We start from the raw sequence: 14,900 nt of genomic DNA on the forward strand, positions 1-14,900 counted from the left end.
GCGGGCTAAGGATGGGATAACATAAATCCTGTTTTTTTTATTTTTTCAAAAATTTGGATACGTATCTTAAAACATAAGAGGAAGGAAAGATATTTGTATTTTATTTTCTATATGTTGAAAACTTCTTTCCTTCCTTCCTTCCTTCCTTCCTAACATAGTTAATATTTTTAGGCCCGAGCAGCTAAACGCTGCGAAGGCTTATTGTAATCGTACTGTTTATTTTTACGATTCTGCCCCCCTAAAGAGGTGGAAATTGGCTCAATAAGCGCCAGTTTTGGCACCTCGCATGAAACATGTCAGACCTTTAAGGAGTTTTTCCACTGGAATTTGTGCACTAACCACTTAATATCTGGTTCAGTTCTACCCCAAGAAGTGAGCTTTTCCATTATCTGCTCAGTTCCTCACTGGGCGGGACGTGAGCAGCAGCAGCTGTGGCGAATTCTCTACTGATCTGCAGTGAACAGTTGACCACAGCTGCAAGGCACACTCGGCAATGAGAACCTTGACGTTCTGATGAATAAACCCAAATATTTAATTTTGTCTAACAGAAATGAAGTAATTTGACTCCACTGCACCCCCCGAGGTTATTCCATCAGCTATATCTCCTCACTGCATCAGTCGATCTCCACCGTCGTCAGCGCTGCCGAACGCATCGGTGCATATCGCCTCCATATCGGCATATCGGTGGTGCGGAAACTGCGCGAGAGCGTGTGCAGTGGCTGGCGGGCGGTGTCGCCGGAGCTCCCGCGGTCGCCAAGAGGCTGCTTCTACCTTTTTATTCCTACTTTTATCATTGGTGTATGTCATTCACTTCCTGTCTTTCTCTACACCTGTTCCTTTGCTCTTTCTTTTTCTTCCTCATCACTTTCTGTTTTTGCCCTTCTTTCATTGTCTCTGTACATTCTTGTCTTTCACCTTCCTTTCTATTTATCCTCACACCTCAGCTCTGTGCTCCATTCTATCCTTTCCTTCCCTTCCTTATTCCTTGTCTTCTTTTTTATATACCTCCCCATCTTTTCTTCCTTCTGACTTTTTGTATACCATCTTTCCTTTCTTCTCTATCCTTTCAAATACATTTTTGTGGCCCTCCTGTCCCATCGCCTCCATCTTCATTTATATTGTCCCCTTGTGGCGATCTGTCTTCCTCCCTTCCTGGTCTCCGTCCTCTGGTCTTTGCGTGTTTCATTTGTAAAACATGTCCCCATAAATATTTGCCATAAGTTTGAAGTGAATTTTAGCACATATATTATTAATATGGGCTAAAAAGACAAATGTTTTGAGGTCGTCTCACTTTATTTAAAGAGTCTTGGTCGTATAGATCTCTATTTAATCCGCCTTTCTGCTGTTAATTTTGAGATTTGTTCAGTTAACAAAATGCTAATTAAACACTTTGTAAATAGTTGCAGTAAACCATTACAGAAACTTAGAAGATACACCACTAAACAAAACTCATAGTGTGAACTAAGTGTTTGCCAGACACTTTACCCTGAAATACAAAGTGGTGCATGTTATCTTATCTTTTAAATTCCTTTTCTTGTTCAAACCTGCTGGATGAAATTGTTTCCGATCTTTGATTAATCCATCTATACATTTCTCAAAGTGAAATAATAAACGGGGCCGTCGTTGATAAACTTTATTTTATGAGGATTGTGGACACATATTGACTACACTGTGCAAAAACATGCGATATTCAATACATGCTGTATTGGAGCAGATTTATAGAGGGATGTTGGCTGATAAATCACTGCAGGGCACGTAAAACCACAGGAGCTGGCATCATAGCATTACTGAATCAAATGCATCTCATTGTTTTTGGTTAAACTGATTCGTGGTTTATTTAATTCACAAATATATAGCTTTACACGGAAAACAACAAAATCACATACATGGATTAAAGGCGGTACAAAAATAATTCCTCTGAAAACAACATAGTGGACCAGGCCACAGCAAAAAAAGGAACGGGAATAAAGGAAAAGCAGGCCTGCAGGAGGCACCGTGTCTCCAATGTTTATGGAGGTTGGTAGTTTTCCTACAGGTGAACTGGCGTTAGCTTTCTATGGAAAGACAAAAGGGCCACAATTTGTCCGACTCACTTTAAGAGATTATGTACAAAATCAATGGATTAAGTCAGGATGCTGTAAAATATGGCAAAACAAATTTTTATTTTTTTTTGGTTTGCTTGAGAATGCCTCTAGAGTTACCAAACAGAAAACAGCATCAGGTCACAAAACACTATTTTATTCTATTTTAAATCACCCTGACTAATTAAACAAGGATTTTTTTTTGCATAATTTCTTACACATATTGGGTGGAAACGGACTATTTGTGAGTTTTTTTGCTTTTCCATATGTTTTGTAACTTCTGCTACTGCTGCTCATGTTATGGTCTAAAACTGTGAGTCTCTGAAGCAGGAACAGGTGAGCAAACAGTCACTGGCGTTGGCTTCAGTTAGCCTGCTGACGACCCAGCCTCAGGTCGTAGGACACTAGGTGGAAGTTGTCCCAGGCAAACAGCTTCCTCTGGGCCAAGCTGTAGTCAATCATGCTGTTGTAGCCGTACTTGTTCTTGAAGGGGATGGACACGGCCTTCAGCTGGCCGGTTGCTGTGTCGTACACGTGGTTGATGGTGGTGTCACGGGCTGCGTAGCTGGCCACGGTGTAAAGCTTCCCGCAGATCATGAAGGAGTTGGCCACGGACGCCTTCCTGATGCTGGTCTCCCAGCTCCTCTTCACCTCCAGACTGTGTGGGTCCAGCTTCGAGATCACTATGGCCCCTTGGGCCTTGCTGGTGGAGTACACGGCCCACAGCCCCTTCTCGTCCACAGACAGGTCGATGTCCGTGTAGCCGCCCCAGGAGTAGGGGAACTGGCCGTGGAAGCCAGCGTGGGGGAGTTCACGACGGGCCGCCACGTTCTCAGAGACCAGGTCGTAGCGGATCAGGGTGCGACTCAGCCGTCTCTGGTAGTACAGGGACCCTCGGTACATCGTGGCCCCGGTGCTTTCCAGTGAGTCTGGCAGCAGCAGGACCTGTCACAGCAAAACATGAGGCAATAACTGGAACTGATCCGAGCGCATTGATTGTCACAAATTAGGACATAATTATGAAGTGGAAGGGAAGAGACCCATGGTTTTCAAGAGGTTTTGCAGAAGAAAGCCATAAGAGTCAACAATGTATTTTTATACATGTCATGTTGACGTCCTGTTGGGAGGTGAGCCTCTGCCCCAGCTGCAGATAAATTGCAACCTTTAGCAGCCTTCATTTTCCACAGCAACTCTAACCAGTTTTCCTGTTTTGGTAGAAAAGCATCTGCTTACCATGATGCTGCCACCAACATGTCTCACTGCTGTGGTAGAGAGCTCAGGGCGATGTTTAACTCAAAATTAAGGCTATTAAAGACCTTTCTAAGACCATTATGAACAAACTTAAGACCTGCATCGTGTTAGAAATGTACAAAGGAAAACTACACATTTTACATAGCAGTACTAAAAAGCTTGGCACTACTAAGCTCTTTACCAAGCTAGATTTATGTTGTGTTATCTGTGTTTGGAAGCTCAACACAAATGTCACAACTTTCAGATTTTAATTATAGGTAGTTCTGAAAACCATACGTATAATTTCCCTTCCCCTTCATAAGCGTGCACAGCTTTAGTAGTGCACTAGATTGTGGTAGGAGCATGGATACTTTTGCAAGGCCCTGCTACACGTACCTTGGAAGGGAAGCCTTTGGAGAGCTGATCCATGTCATCATACCCGTACAGCTGCCTGACCTCGGTGCCAATCGTGTCGATGCGCCAGAGCATGCTGGCCCCATAGGGGGAAACGGCCTCAGGATCCTGCATCCAGACACCGTATTTACCTGCGATGTTGTCAGCCTTCCTGTGGGTGACCGGCTCGCCCACGGAAATCAGCTCCCCGCATCCTGCAGGGCAAGGTAGACGAGACGTGGGAGAGAGGGGAACGATGAAGAGGTTCAATGTAGTTGTCACAAGTCAACAGAAGCCGTGATGAAAGACAAGTTTTAAATCATGTCAAAGCTTTGGGGTGTTCACTCTACAAGACTTTGACGTTCATTGGATGGCCCGAATCTGGCAGGCCTGCGGTATAGATGCATTGCCACTTAAAACTGCCCATTGCAAAAAATCACTAAGCATAATATTTTGCATTGCAAATTGCCTTCTGAATAAAGGTGCTGATGATACAAGTCTGGTCTCTTTTAGCTGGTTAAAATATGTATATAGCATGATTTTTCTTCATTGATAGGAAGTCAGATGATCAAAACTGGTAAACCACATTGATAAAATATTAGTTAAATAATACATTAAATGACCACTGAACAATTATTCATAAAATATATAAACATTTTTGAATAAAACACACAGAAAGTCCTAACAAACGCTTTTAATGTAGGAAATATTTATCTATTCACAGTTAATCTATTAGTATGATTTGTTCTTTAAATGGCCACTTACTTTGGCTAATGTTATTAAATATACAAACTCAACATCCTAAGCAAATAATCAAACCACAATAGTCAACTAAAATCACAATAAGAAACTGAATCAATCATAGCCAAATGTTGTTGTTTTTTATTTATTTTTTTTATACCATATCAGCCTCAGGAGATGATTGAGGATGAAGAGTCGCTGATATCTGGTTCTAACGGGTCTGCAGTTCATCTCCTGGTCCATTCTGTCTATCATACAGCAGCACACCGCGCCACGACCCAGCTAGCAAGAAAATGTTCGCACGACGTCCGCGAACGTAGTCTGAAAGTCGAACGTCGAATGTTCGGACCTGACGTTCAGCAAACTTTGTCTGAACATTCACCCTGAACATTCGTTCCCAATTAATTTTCTTTTTTGCTGTCATTTCACTCGATTTAGTTTTTATATCTTTAAAACTTTTATGACTGTTATTTTTTATTTTTTTATCTTTTTTTTTTTTTCACTTCTTATACAAAGTGCATACTTCCGAATGTTGTTTGAGCGTTCTTGAACGTCTTCCGGACGTTTTTATAAATGCTGCTTTAAAAAACTTTTAAAAAAAACAAACAAAAAAAAAAAAACGGAGGCATTACAAAGAGCTTTATTTCTCCCTACAAAATAAATTTTTAAGATTTTTTTTTGTTACTCTTGCTGTTATTCCAATGCACATGTCTATTCTATGTCTTAATAAAAAATAAACAAATGTTCGGACTTGACGTTCGCCGAATTTTAATATATTTAAAACCTTTATGGTGGTTAATATTTCTGACAAAATCTCTTTTTCTAACCTGGCACGTGGTTAAAGCGTAAAAAGCCACATAATTTGTTGCCGATGCCTTTTGTGTGCTTTTGTATCACGCTAAGCTTCGTCCTCCATCGTTTCGAGCACGTGGCGCTATTATCTCATGACTTCTCAAGTCTGACTCGACCAGAAATATTCATCTACGTGAAGAGTCCTGCTCTTTTTTCCCTAATGTTACTTGTCCTGAGCCACCGAGTCAACATAACTGGTAAGCAGGTAATCAGGAGAGTTTGTGGACGGACCACTTCGTTCATATACTGAGGGCTGTAGGAAAAAACATCATGGCGTCAGTCCGCATGTCTACTATTGAGGAGAAGTTCAGCTGCTGGCAACGAGTAAAGCTGAGTGGGAATTAACTTTTTCAGCGCATAAAATGATAACATTTAAAAACTTGAGTTCTACGTTGTCCTTTTTAAAAAGCCAGATTAAAGAAAATAAATGCAAATATATTAATAAATGAATTTATTATTTTATTTAATTAATAAATAAACCCAAATTTGGGTCCCCTAACGACAGAGAGGTTTAATACTTTGTATTGTCAAATGTGCAAAGCTTACTGACATTTTCCAACTCAGTCATGAGAGGCAGCTGGTAATGGGAGTTACACCATTTAATTTTCCTTTGGGATCAGTTAAATATTTTTGAATTTAATAATTTCTTTTTAATCCATAGGTGGAATCTAACTGACAGCAGAATCTAGAGGACCAGTAAGCACTGAAGTTGTCTAGTTAATGGTTTCTTGTGGATGAACAAAAAATCTAAATGTTCAGTCTGATCCACAGTAGCATGTTGTTGTTGAGCCTGTGGTTTATCCTGAGCTACTGTAAACACTGTCTGTCTTTTCCTTCTCTCTGGATCATCAACTACAAAATAATATGCAGCTGGACATATTAATAGCACAACATTCGTTGGTATCGCAGCACAAACTACTGGGTGATATTCTGTTTAATTCAGTGTTAGTTACATTGCCAGTTAGATCTAATGTTTATCTTATTATTTCAAGGTCCTTCAAAGAGTTGTTGATGCTGATGGCTGTGAGCAGGAAGGACCTCCTGTAGCAGTCTGTGTTACAGTGTCTGACTGAAGACACTGTTTTTCTGATGAAGAGGACGCTCAGAGTTGGTCATACTTTTTTTTTTTTTTAATTTACGTTATTATGTTTGTGTTTGAATGTTTCCTTTAATATATTTGATTAAAGTAATGATTGTTTTTTTCTCACGTAATTTCAGGTGACAACTTGAAAGTAATACAGAAATGTTGCCTGGCTGAAGATGTCAGACTTCAAAGCAGAAACCCAAGAGAATCAGGTAAAAAGTTTTTGTAAGGCAGTAATTAGAATTATTAGCTGCAAAGAGAGAGAGAGAGAGAGAGAGAGAGAGAGAGAGAGAGAGAGAGAGAGAGAGAGAGAGAGCTGTCCATGGTTTCCTTCAGTTTGATCCCTTTATGTTGCTTCAATGTGTTTAGGAGTTACTACAGTATTACAGACCACTTAGAAATATGATAATCAAGTACCATTGAACAAAACTTTGATTGATTGGATAAATCACGCTGATGATTATGCAGGTTTTTAATTAAATGTTTTTGTTACAGGTGAACTGAAATCTATTCAGATTCTGAAGAAAAGCCACAGATCCAGAAAATCTCCCACCTGTCCTCCATCTTCACTCCCACCATGAGAAGATATTTGTTGGTGCAGTTTTCTAAATCTAACTGCTTATTTACATACATTCACAAACAAAATTAAGAGACATGTTGTCAGTAATCCATAGAATAAAAGAACAACGTTCATTTTACTCAAACATATACTTATAAAGAGTAAAATCAGAGAAACTTTGAAGTTTTCCAGAGGTGCATAAACTCTGTTTGGAACAGAATCTCAAGACTACATCATGCCTGCCAACATCTGCTAACTTTAATGACAAGCAGCTGTGGAGTGACACAGTCCTAGTGTGGTCTCCTCCCCCAGAAATTAAAAGAAAATCTACTCGAAACTTTGCATTTCCAGACATTTGAAGAACATTTTACTAAATTCATAGGATTAATAAACCTAAAACCAGTTATCAAGGTAGAAGTTCAGGATAATGACTAGTGAAAATGAGTCATTAACCTGAACTTTATTTGAAAATCATACTAAGAATTTGTATTACCCTTATTTTTATTTGAGCGTTATGCTGCTGTTGGACAAACATTCTTGTTTAAAGATAAAAGGCCATCTATGGAAAAGTGGACATTATGAGGGTTTTACTATTTCAGTTCACAGTTCATGAAGTGGACCTATCATAGTTTCAGTATAAAACACCTTTCTGTAAAGGATCTGTGTATTTCTGTGTATTTAGTTTGGGGTTTTTCTGTGTCTAGAGCCGTTTTCCCCTGTGAGTCTCTGTAATGTCCTGTCCTCCCTGTTGATTGATCCCAGCTGTGTCTAGTTCCCTGATTACCCTCTCTGTGTATTTAAGTCCACCTGTTATCTTTGTTCCTTGTCGGGTCCTCATCAAATGTTGTCTGTCAGCTCTCTGTGTTTTTGTGTTCCTGGATTTCTCATTAAACATCAACTTTAACCATGTCTACCTGGTTAGCATGGTCTCCTCACCACGTCAACACCAAATCATGACAGTTTCTTCTCACAGACATAAAGCCTGATCCTAACATCCTGCACTGTTCTTTAGTTTTACCTTATTTAAGTGACTCCAGAGAAGTTTTGGGTAATTAATTACAAAACAACAAAACGGTCATTAATCAAACTTCAAAAAAGGCCAACAAGAGTAATTAACAAGGCTAAGGACCGGGATCAGACTAACCCATTATTGAACCAAATATTTTGCACATATACACAATTTTGTATTGAACCACAAAATACTCTACAAATAGTCAATGCTGTACCCAATTTCCATTCATAAATATACAAATAATTCTAAATTAAGAACCAAATATGGAACCAGAGTGGTTTTTAAGCCAATACGTGTTTCATCCTCAAACAAACTTGCGTCGAGGAGGTAACACAACCGTTTGGTTTTCTCTTGAGTCACCGCCTTCAGAGGAGAGGCTGCGTGACGCAACTCATCCCGGGTTTCAGAGAAAACGAGATGGTTGGCTTTATTTTTATCTCTTCCTAAAATACCACCTTCCTCTTGGGTTCCGGATGTAGCCCCAGATTTAAGATTGGATGGCAATACGTCTTATAAATACACCCATTACTATGTTGCCTCGGAGCGCTTTGGTCTCAACTAAGATGGAAAGATGCGCCGCGTCGACTCTTTGCGTTCCCCTATAGGGGAGACGCAGGGTGTGGTTTGGGGAGCCCACCCGAGGAAACGCTTAACAGCTACTTTAAACGACAGCCTTGTTAAAGGTGCTTTCCCTTTTCATTTATGAGGCAAACATGAAACTCAGAGGGCGCCTCACACCGACGGTTCGGCATGACGTCGGTATTCTCACCCTGAATGCCTTGGTATTAATAGTCGTATTTGCTTTGAGGCTGTCAGCAGGAGGGGTGAGTGTCATGTTTGCCCGGTCACACCAACGGAGGAGGACGAAACGGGGCTTGTATTTAAATTTCAGCTTCTTTTATGTCTTTTTATGGACACATTGGCTTCTTGTGTATGATATTCTTTCTCTCTCTCAAAAAAAAAGCTGGATTTGGGTTGGTGCGCTTGGAGAACATCCCGTGTGTTTAGCTAGTTTTAGGCTAAAGAATAAACACCTGTGTTGTCGACATTGGCGTCTGGTGCAGGCACCTCGGTCACCTCAGCCTTCAGTTCCTGAAAGCCCTGGGCTCCATGTGGCCAGGCTGAATCTGAACCAACAAGAGATACACTGATTTACATACAAATAATTGCAACATTCATTAAAATAAGAATTGTTAGGGATTAACATCTGAGAAAAAAAAAATGTTACCAAGTATTTTTAGTCAAGTTTGCAATAAGACAATTAACTTACAAGTACATTTTCAGCAACATATAGGACCTTGTTTAGTGTAAGTAATTCCTCAATATTGATTTTTTTTAAAATATGCTTTTATTCAACTGGCAGATTTGTTGTCACTTATAACATTTCCCCCATCATACAAGTGAAACAATCTGCCAGTGGAATTAGTATTTTTTAATGAATATTGAGGAATTATTGCTTCAAAACAAGCTCCTGTTTCTTGCTGAAAAGTTGCTTGCAAGTCAAGTTTTGTCCTACTTCAAGTGTACTAAGATATTTGCTCTAAAAACTAGGCCAGAAATACTTGCTCTACATTTTGCGTTTCTACAGTGCGGTCTCTGGAAGGGAATGTTCTGCAGAAAAAAACCGGCCTCACCTCTCAGGTTGCTGCTGTCGCCCTGCCGGTTGGGCCTCGTCATGAGGTGGGACATCTGACTGGAGCCTAAACACACAGACACACCACAGCTCACCGATCCGTGTTGCAGGTCGCAAGGTTGTGTACTCTGTGCAGAGTGCCTTGGAGTGTGTTTCAAACCACCCGATGAACTGAACAAGACTGGATCTGGCTCTGTACTTTGACTAGGTCATTCTAACACATGGTCACACATTTATCGAAACCGTTCAGTTGTATTTGTGACTATGTTTGGAGTTGGTTTTTTAGCCTACGACCAGTTTCCTTCCTATTATTTGGCTCCATTCAAAGGAAGCCGCTCCCACGGCATGATGTTGCCACTGCCATGTTTCACCATGAAGATCATGTTTTCTGCCACGTAGGCCAAAGAGTTTGATTCTGGTCTCTAAAGCAGAACTCCTTTCGCATGTGATCGTTACTGCTGTGGATTACGACTGGGACTGAAGTGGAAACATGTATAATCTATTTGAATCAGTCTGTGTGAATGAATCAATTTGATTATATAATCTTGTGTATAAATTGGATCTGTTTGAGATGATATTAATTATAAATTAGTGCTCAACTTTTAGGTGTTTTTGCCTAATTAGGGGAATGTGGAAAGTCACCTAGTTGCACAGTTTCCCATTATTTCTTTGAAACAAAATATAAGCTATTTATTATTTTTGTTCGCCATTACAAACTACTTTGTGTTAGTCTGTGATGTGGAATCCACAAAACTAAAACACAGGGTGTGGTTGTGGACAAAGCATGACTATAGTTAAGTGGGTGTGATTACCGCTAAAAAGCTCCGTATCTCTTTCAGATACCACTATGTCTTTGTTATATTTTTGCTCTCTAGATTCCTTCCAACCCTTTTTTTGTCTTTCTTTTTTTTTTTTCAGCTTGTTTACCTTCCAAAACCATTACAGTGAAACGTAAACCCTGTCAAACTGAATCTGACAAACTGTAAACAGCTCCGTATGGAGACTCCTCATGGTCTAAACACAGCGTTGATTACAAACGAGAAAGTGAGACGCCTGGATGTGTTCCGGTGAAAGCTGTTGGTGTGTGAGTCCACATGGGATTTCATTTTATTTTTTTCCGTAGCTTATCGCACAAGCATGTTGCGCAAAAACGTTCCGCCGTGTCAGGCAGGCAGCGAACCCTGACGACGCGGAGAGCATTAAGCCTCAACATCTGGAAGCTGATGTTGATTTTTTTCCCCGTTAATGAACAGAAGCAGCAGGTCCGTAAATGGGGCAGATGATGACCAACAGGTGCTGTCGGAAAAACTAAACGGGCGCAAAAAGTATCGGTCGCTCGTAAACTTTGTCTCGTTTCCTTGCTTTACGACGGAGTTTTGGGAAGCGTTTGTGGTTTGGGGATTTTATGTGACAAACCAAACCAAAATAGTCCGTAACTGTGAAATGGAATTAAGTGTTGTATTCGTAACTTTTGGGGAAAAGTCTGAAAAGTTTAGCATTCATTTGATTACAGGCTCAAATCCGGATAGCACTTTTAAAAATGAGTACAGCTGATCGGCTTCAGAAGTCAGCTGTAAGTTAATGTCTCTGCACATCTAGAGGCCTAAATCACCCTGTTTTTAGTCTTGCAAAAATAGCTCAACCTCAGTCAGATTAGGCAAAGAGCCGATGTGAACATCTATTTTCAGGCCTTTCCACAGGTTCTCACGAAGATTTAAGTTCGGACTTTGACTGGGACGTTCTTTGACATGAAAATGCTCTGAGCTAAATCATTTGGATAAAGTTCTCGTTGTCATCCAAGATGTCTGCTTCCAGGAATGTCCCATGTTTAACTCCATCCATTGTCCCTTCAGCTCTAAATCTCCCGTTGGATTGTGGTACATTGATAACTGATTTGGTTTCACAGAATTTTATTTCGGGGTGTCTGAGTGAAGAGGCTTAATACAGGTGTATTACATACTTTTCAGATTATTTGTTTCCTCCAATTCACAATAGTGCTTTACTTTGTGTTGGTCTCTACCATAAGAAAACAAAACAAAAAAAAAACAAATCCAGACATTTATGGTTGTGAACATTTTGAAAACTTTCTTTGGGTGTTAACAGATTTGAAAGATACAGACTGTATCGACAAGTTACTTAAATAATGACTCTATTGCTGAAGTTCCTTCTTCATCCGGTACTCCTCCAGATATGTGTCTTTTTTTCTCTTCTTTTTTCATCCCGTGTGCTCTCTTCTATCCTGCCACCTTTTTTGAGGTGTTGCGAGTAAAAACTGTATTTTTTGAAAGTCACGAATCAATGCTGCTGCAGCAACATCAACAACCGTCTTATGCCTTGGCAGCACTTTCAGAAATCACTGTGACCCATTGTAATCTAGAAAGGAATTTGGTGCAAATCGTGCCTCCCTTTTCGATCTCGATTTAAAGTCGTAAAACTCTGAAATATGTCGTACCTCGGCGATCCTCAGTCTTGTAAATTCGACTGAGCACAGCAGGCCAGGCCTCATATAAGGAAGATTAATACCGTTTGCAGCGTAGGGTTAGCACTTGTGCTGTCAACTGTATTTAAAAGCCTGTTTTTAAAGCAAAACATAACAATCAGAGACCATCAACTCGTATATTTTAACTGTTTAAAAAGGTCACAGAAATACTGAGGGAGTTGTGAGAGATAAAAATCCTCCTGTCAAGGGTTTCACTCTTCCCTACAAGCCAAAGTGGCTTGATTTATGTTCTCTCTCTCTGTCTGCTCTGGTCCCACGAGCCTCGCTCTGAGCTTGATCTATCCGGCATCTGCCTGTCACCCTTAGGGGGCCCTCCCTGTGTATTTCAGTCTGCGGGTGAAAACATGAGGAGCTACACCCATAGCTGAGCGGATGTAGGAGGTATACAAGCATCCCGAAGCAGACGGGGGTGAGCTGGTTTTGTAGGACGACGGGAAAAAAGATTTATCGGTCCAGGAAATCTCAATGTTAAAAGCCAATGATGCAGAATTCCAGGTGGGTAAACAGAGAGACGCTTCGCTGGGAAGTAAAGGAGGAGCGGCGACTAAAGGAGGAGGAGGAGGACGGGGAGGTGGAGGGGTAGGGGAAGAATTTGCCCCGGGGCACATCATCCTCCTCGTGCTCTCTCCTTTTAGGGCCGCTAGCGCGCATTTCCCGCCATGTTGAGTGGGGAAACACCAGCCATAAAGACAGCAGGGTCTGCCCTTAAATATGAAGCTGATCCTCTGTGGCCGCCCTCCAGCGTTTCTAAAAGTAAAGGCAGGAAGACGGGACAGCTGGGGGGGGTGAGGGGGGAAACCTGAGCCCAGAGGTCTCTGCTGTATAAAGGGGAAACCAAAACATTACCATGCAAACACAAACACACAAAGATGTATGTGGCATGAAAACATGGAGGTCATCCATTTCTGGTTTTTAACCCTTAAAAGCCCTGATGCAACGAGTCAGAGATAATAAACTTTGCTGTTTAAATGCTTTGGACAAAATACATGTTTAATTATTAATATTGCTACACCGATTAGCTGTAGTGACAATGACAATAGAGATAAATGTCAAATTCCAATCAAAATGTATTCAAATCTAAAAGTTTTCAGTATAAACAGAATAAATTAGGTATCCACTAAATGGCACATTGTACAATGATGGATGGAATTTACATGAATAAGTAAAAAAAGAAATAACACATTTTGACCAGTTTTTCTGTAAAGCTGTCAATGATAATTATGGTTTTTTTTTTGTTCGTTTTTGCTGTATGACTAAAACCATTTTTTTAGTTAACATCTTCTCATTCCTTGGAAATAAACTTAGTAATCCGTGCAAACTGTTTATTATTAGCTGTGCACAGCCACAGTGGGTCTTTGAATAAAAATGACACCTGTCCTCTACAGGACCTGGAGGATGAGACAGCTTGAGAATCTGATACAGCAGATTTCTTTTTTCTTTTTTTTCTTTTTGAGAAAGCTACCCTCTTTTTAGGGGTTTCAGAAACATCTGCTTAAAAAGTGCAACATTTAATGATGTAGGATTAACAAGCTAGATACACATTTGTGATCAATTAAAGTTATCAGAAATGCATGTATCAAAAACAATACATTTGGCATAAGTTTGATAAATGAATGCGGATCACAAATTGTGGAAAAATAAGCAACATTTTTAAAATCAGAAATGAATTTTATGATGCAGTTTTTTAATATTCTAGATCAACATTTAAGCAGATGGTGGGGTTTGTTTTGTGTGTATCGTCTCTTACCAGCAGCCAGTCTGCCTCTGCCCCAGTCTTGCTGGGTGGCGGTGGCAGCTGCAACTGGGCTCTGCGACAGGCAGGGTCTGCTCCTCAGCCTCTCCGTCTCCCGCCTCATCTCCTCCATCCTGAGCTTCAGCGTGTCCAGCTCCCTCTGCAGCTTCTCTTTCTCCCCTTGCAGCAGGTTCCTCTCCGACACCACTCGGTTGAGAGCCTCCTGGAGCTCGGGTTGCGGTCTGGCAGCGGCCCCCTGCTGACCTCCCCGCAGCTGAACGTCCCTCCCGCCAAGCTGGGCCACCAGAGCCTCCAGCACGCCGAGCCTGGCCTTCAGGCCGTCCAGCTCCGGACCTCCAGCCTGTGGGCAGGTGGCTTCCGCGGGGCTGGGCACGGTGAAGGTGTACTGGCATCGGCCGCTCCGGTCGTTCCCCCTCCACAGGGAGGCTCGGTCCTGGGCATCACCTCGCAGCAGGAGACCACATATGCACAGCCAGGAGAGGAAGAACATCTTTCAGACACGCCTGAGCAATTTATACTAATATCTTTAGTCTTTTTTTTGTTTGTTTCCCCACAATCCAACTTTCTGTTCCTGTGCAAATTTATTATTATAACTTTTTTTTTTTTTTATCCAAGCCAATTTCCAGATTTAACTCGGAGGTTTTTCTCTTATCAGGTCGTCTTGTGCCCTCTCCCCTTGTCTTGTTCTCTCTTCTATGAGCAGCTCTGCAACACTGAGCTCTTCCCAACTGCTCTCAGATATTTATACAGTCTGGAAGGGACACAAGGAGGGAAACTGGAAAACAGGGAGGAGAAGAGAGGTGAAAGGAAGAGAGGGAGGGGAAAGGGGGGGAAAGGAAAAGGTGAAGGGAAAAGGACAAAAACATGACTTTTTTTGAATGATGCTAAATTTGCAAAATTATGTTTTGGGATTTTAGGATGTTAAATCAGACGCTTTGTTATAGTTGGGATTTTTCATATTTTTGAAGATACTATCTGGAAAAACTTCAATTTCTCAGAAATTTAAATAAAAAAAATTAACTTTTTTTTTTTTTGAAAGGGTTTGTTAAAAGTTTACAAACA

At 40.9% G+C, this 14,900-nt stretch overlaps 1 protein-coding gene across 1 annotated transcript; it reads right to left on the minus strand.

The window, feature by feature from the left end:
* Window positions 1–1,618: 1,618 nt before the first annotated feature.
* myoc (myocilin) lies at window positions 1,619–14,642 on the minus strand. Its single transcript, XM_008407353.3, has 5 exons — window positions 13,833–14,642; window positions 9,587–9,652; window positions 8,987–9,079; window positions 3,708–3,919; window positions 1,619–3,026 (listed from the first exon to the last, which is right to left on the minus strand). Exons 1-5 carry the CDS (start codon window positions 14,326–14,328, stop codon window positions 2,445–2,447), a joined length of 1,449 nt encoding a protein of 482 aa, XP_008405575.2. The 5' UTR covers window positions 14,329–14,642; the 3' UTR covers window positions 1,619–2,444.
* Between the last annotated feature and the right edge of the window lie 258 nt (window positions 14,643–14,900).

The sequence above is a fragment of the Poecilia reticulata genome, chromosome 4, assembly GCF_904066995.2.
Source record: "Poecilia reticulata chromosome 4, P_reticulata-male-v2, whole genome shotgun sequence".
NCBI lineage: Eukaryota > Metazoa > Chordata > Actinopteri > Cyprinodontiformes > Poeciliidae > Poecilia > Poecilia reticulata.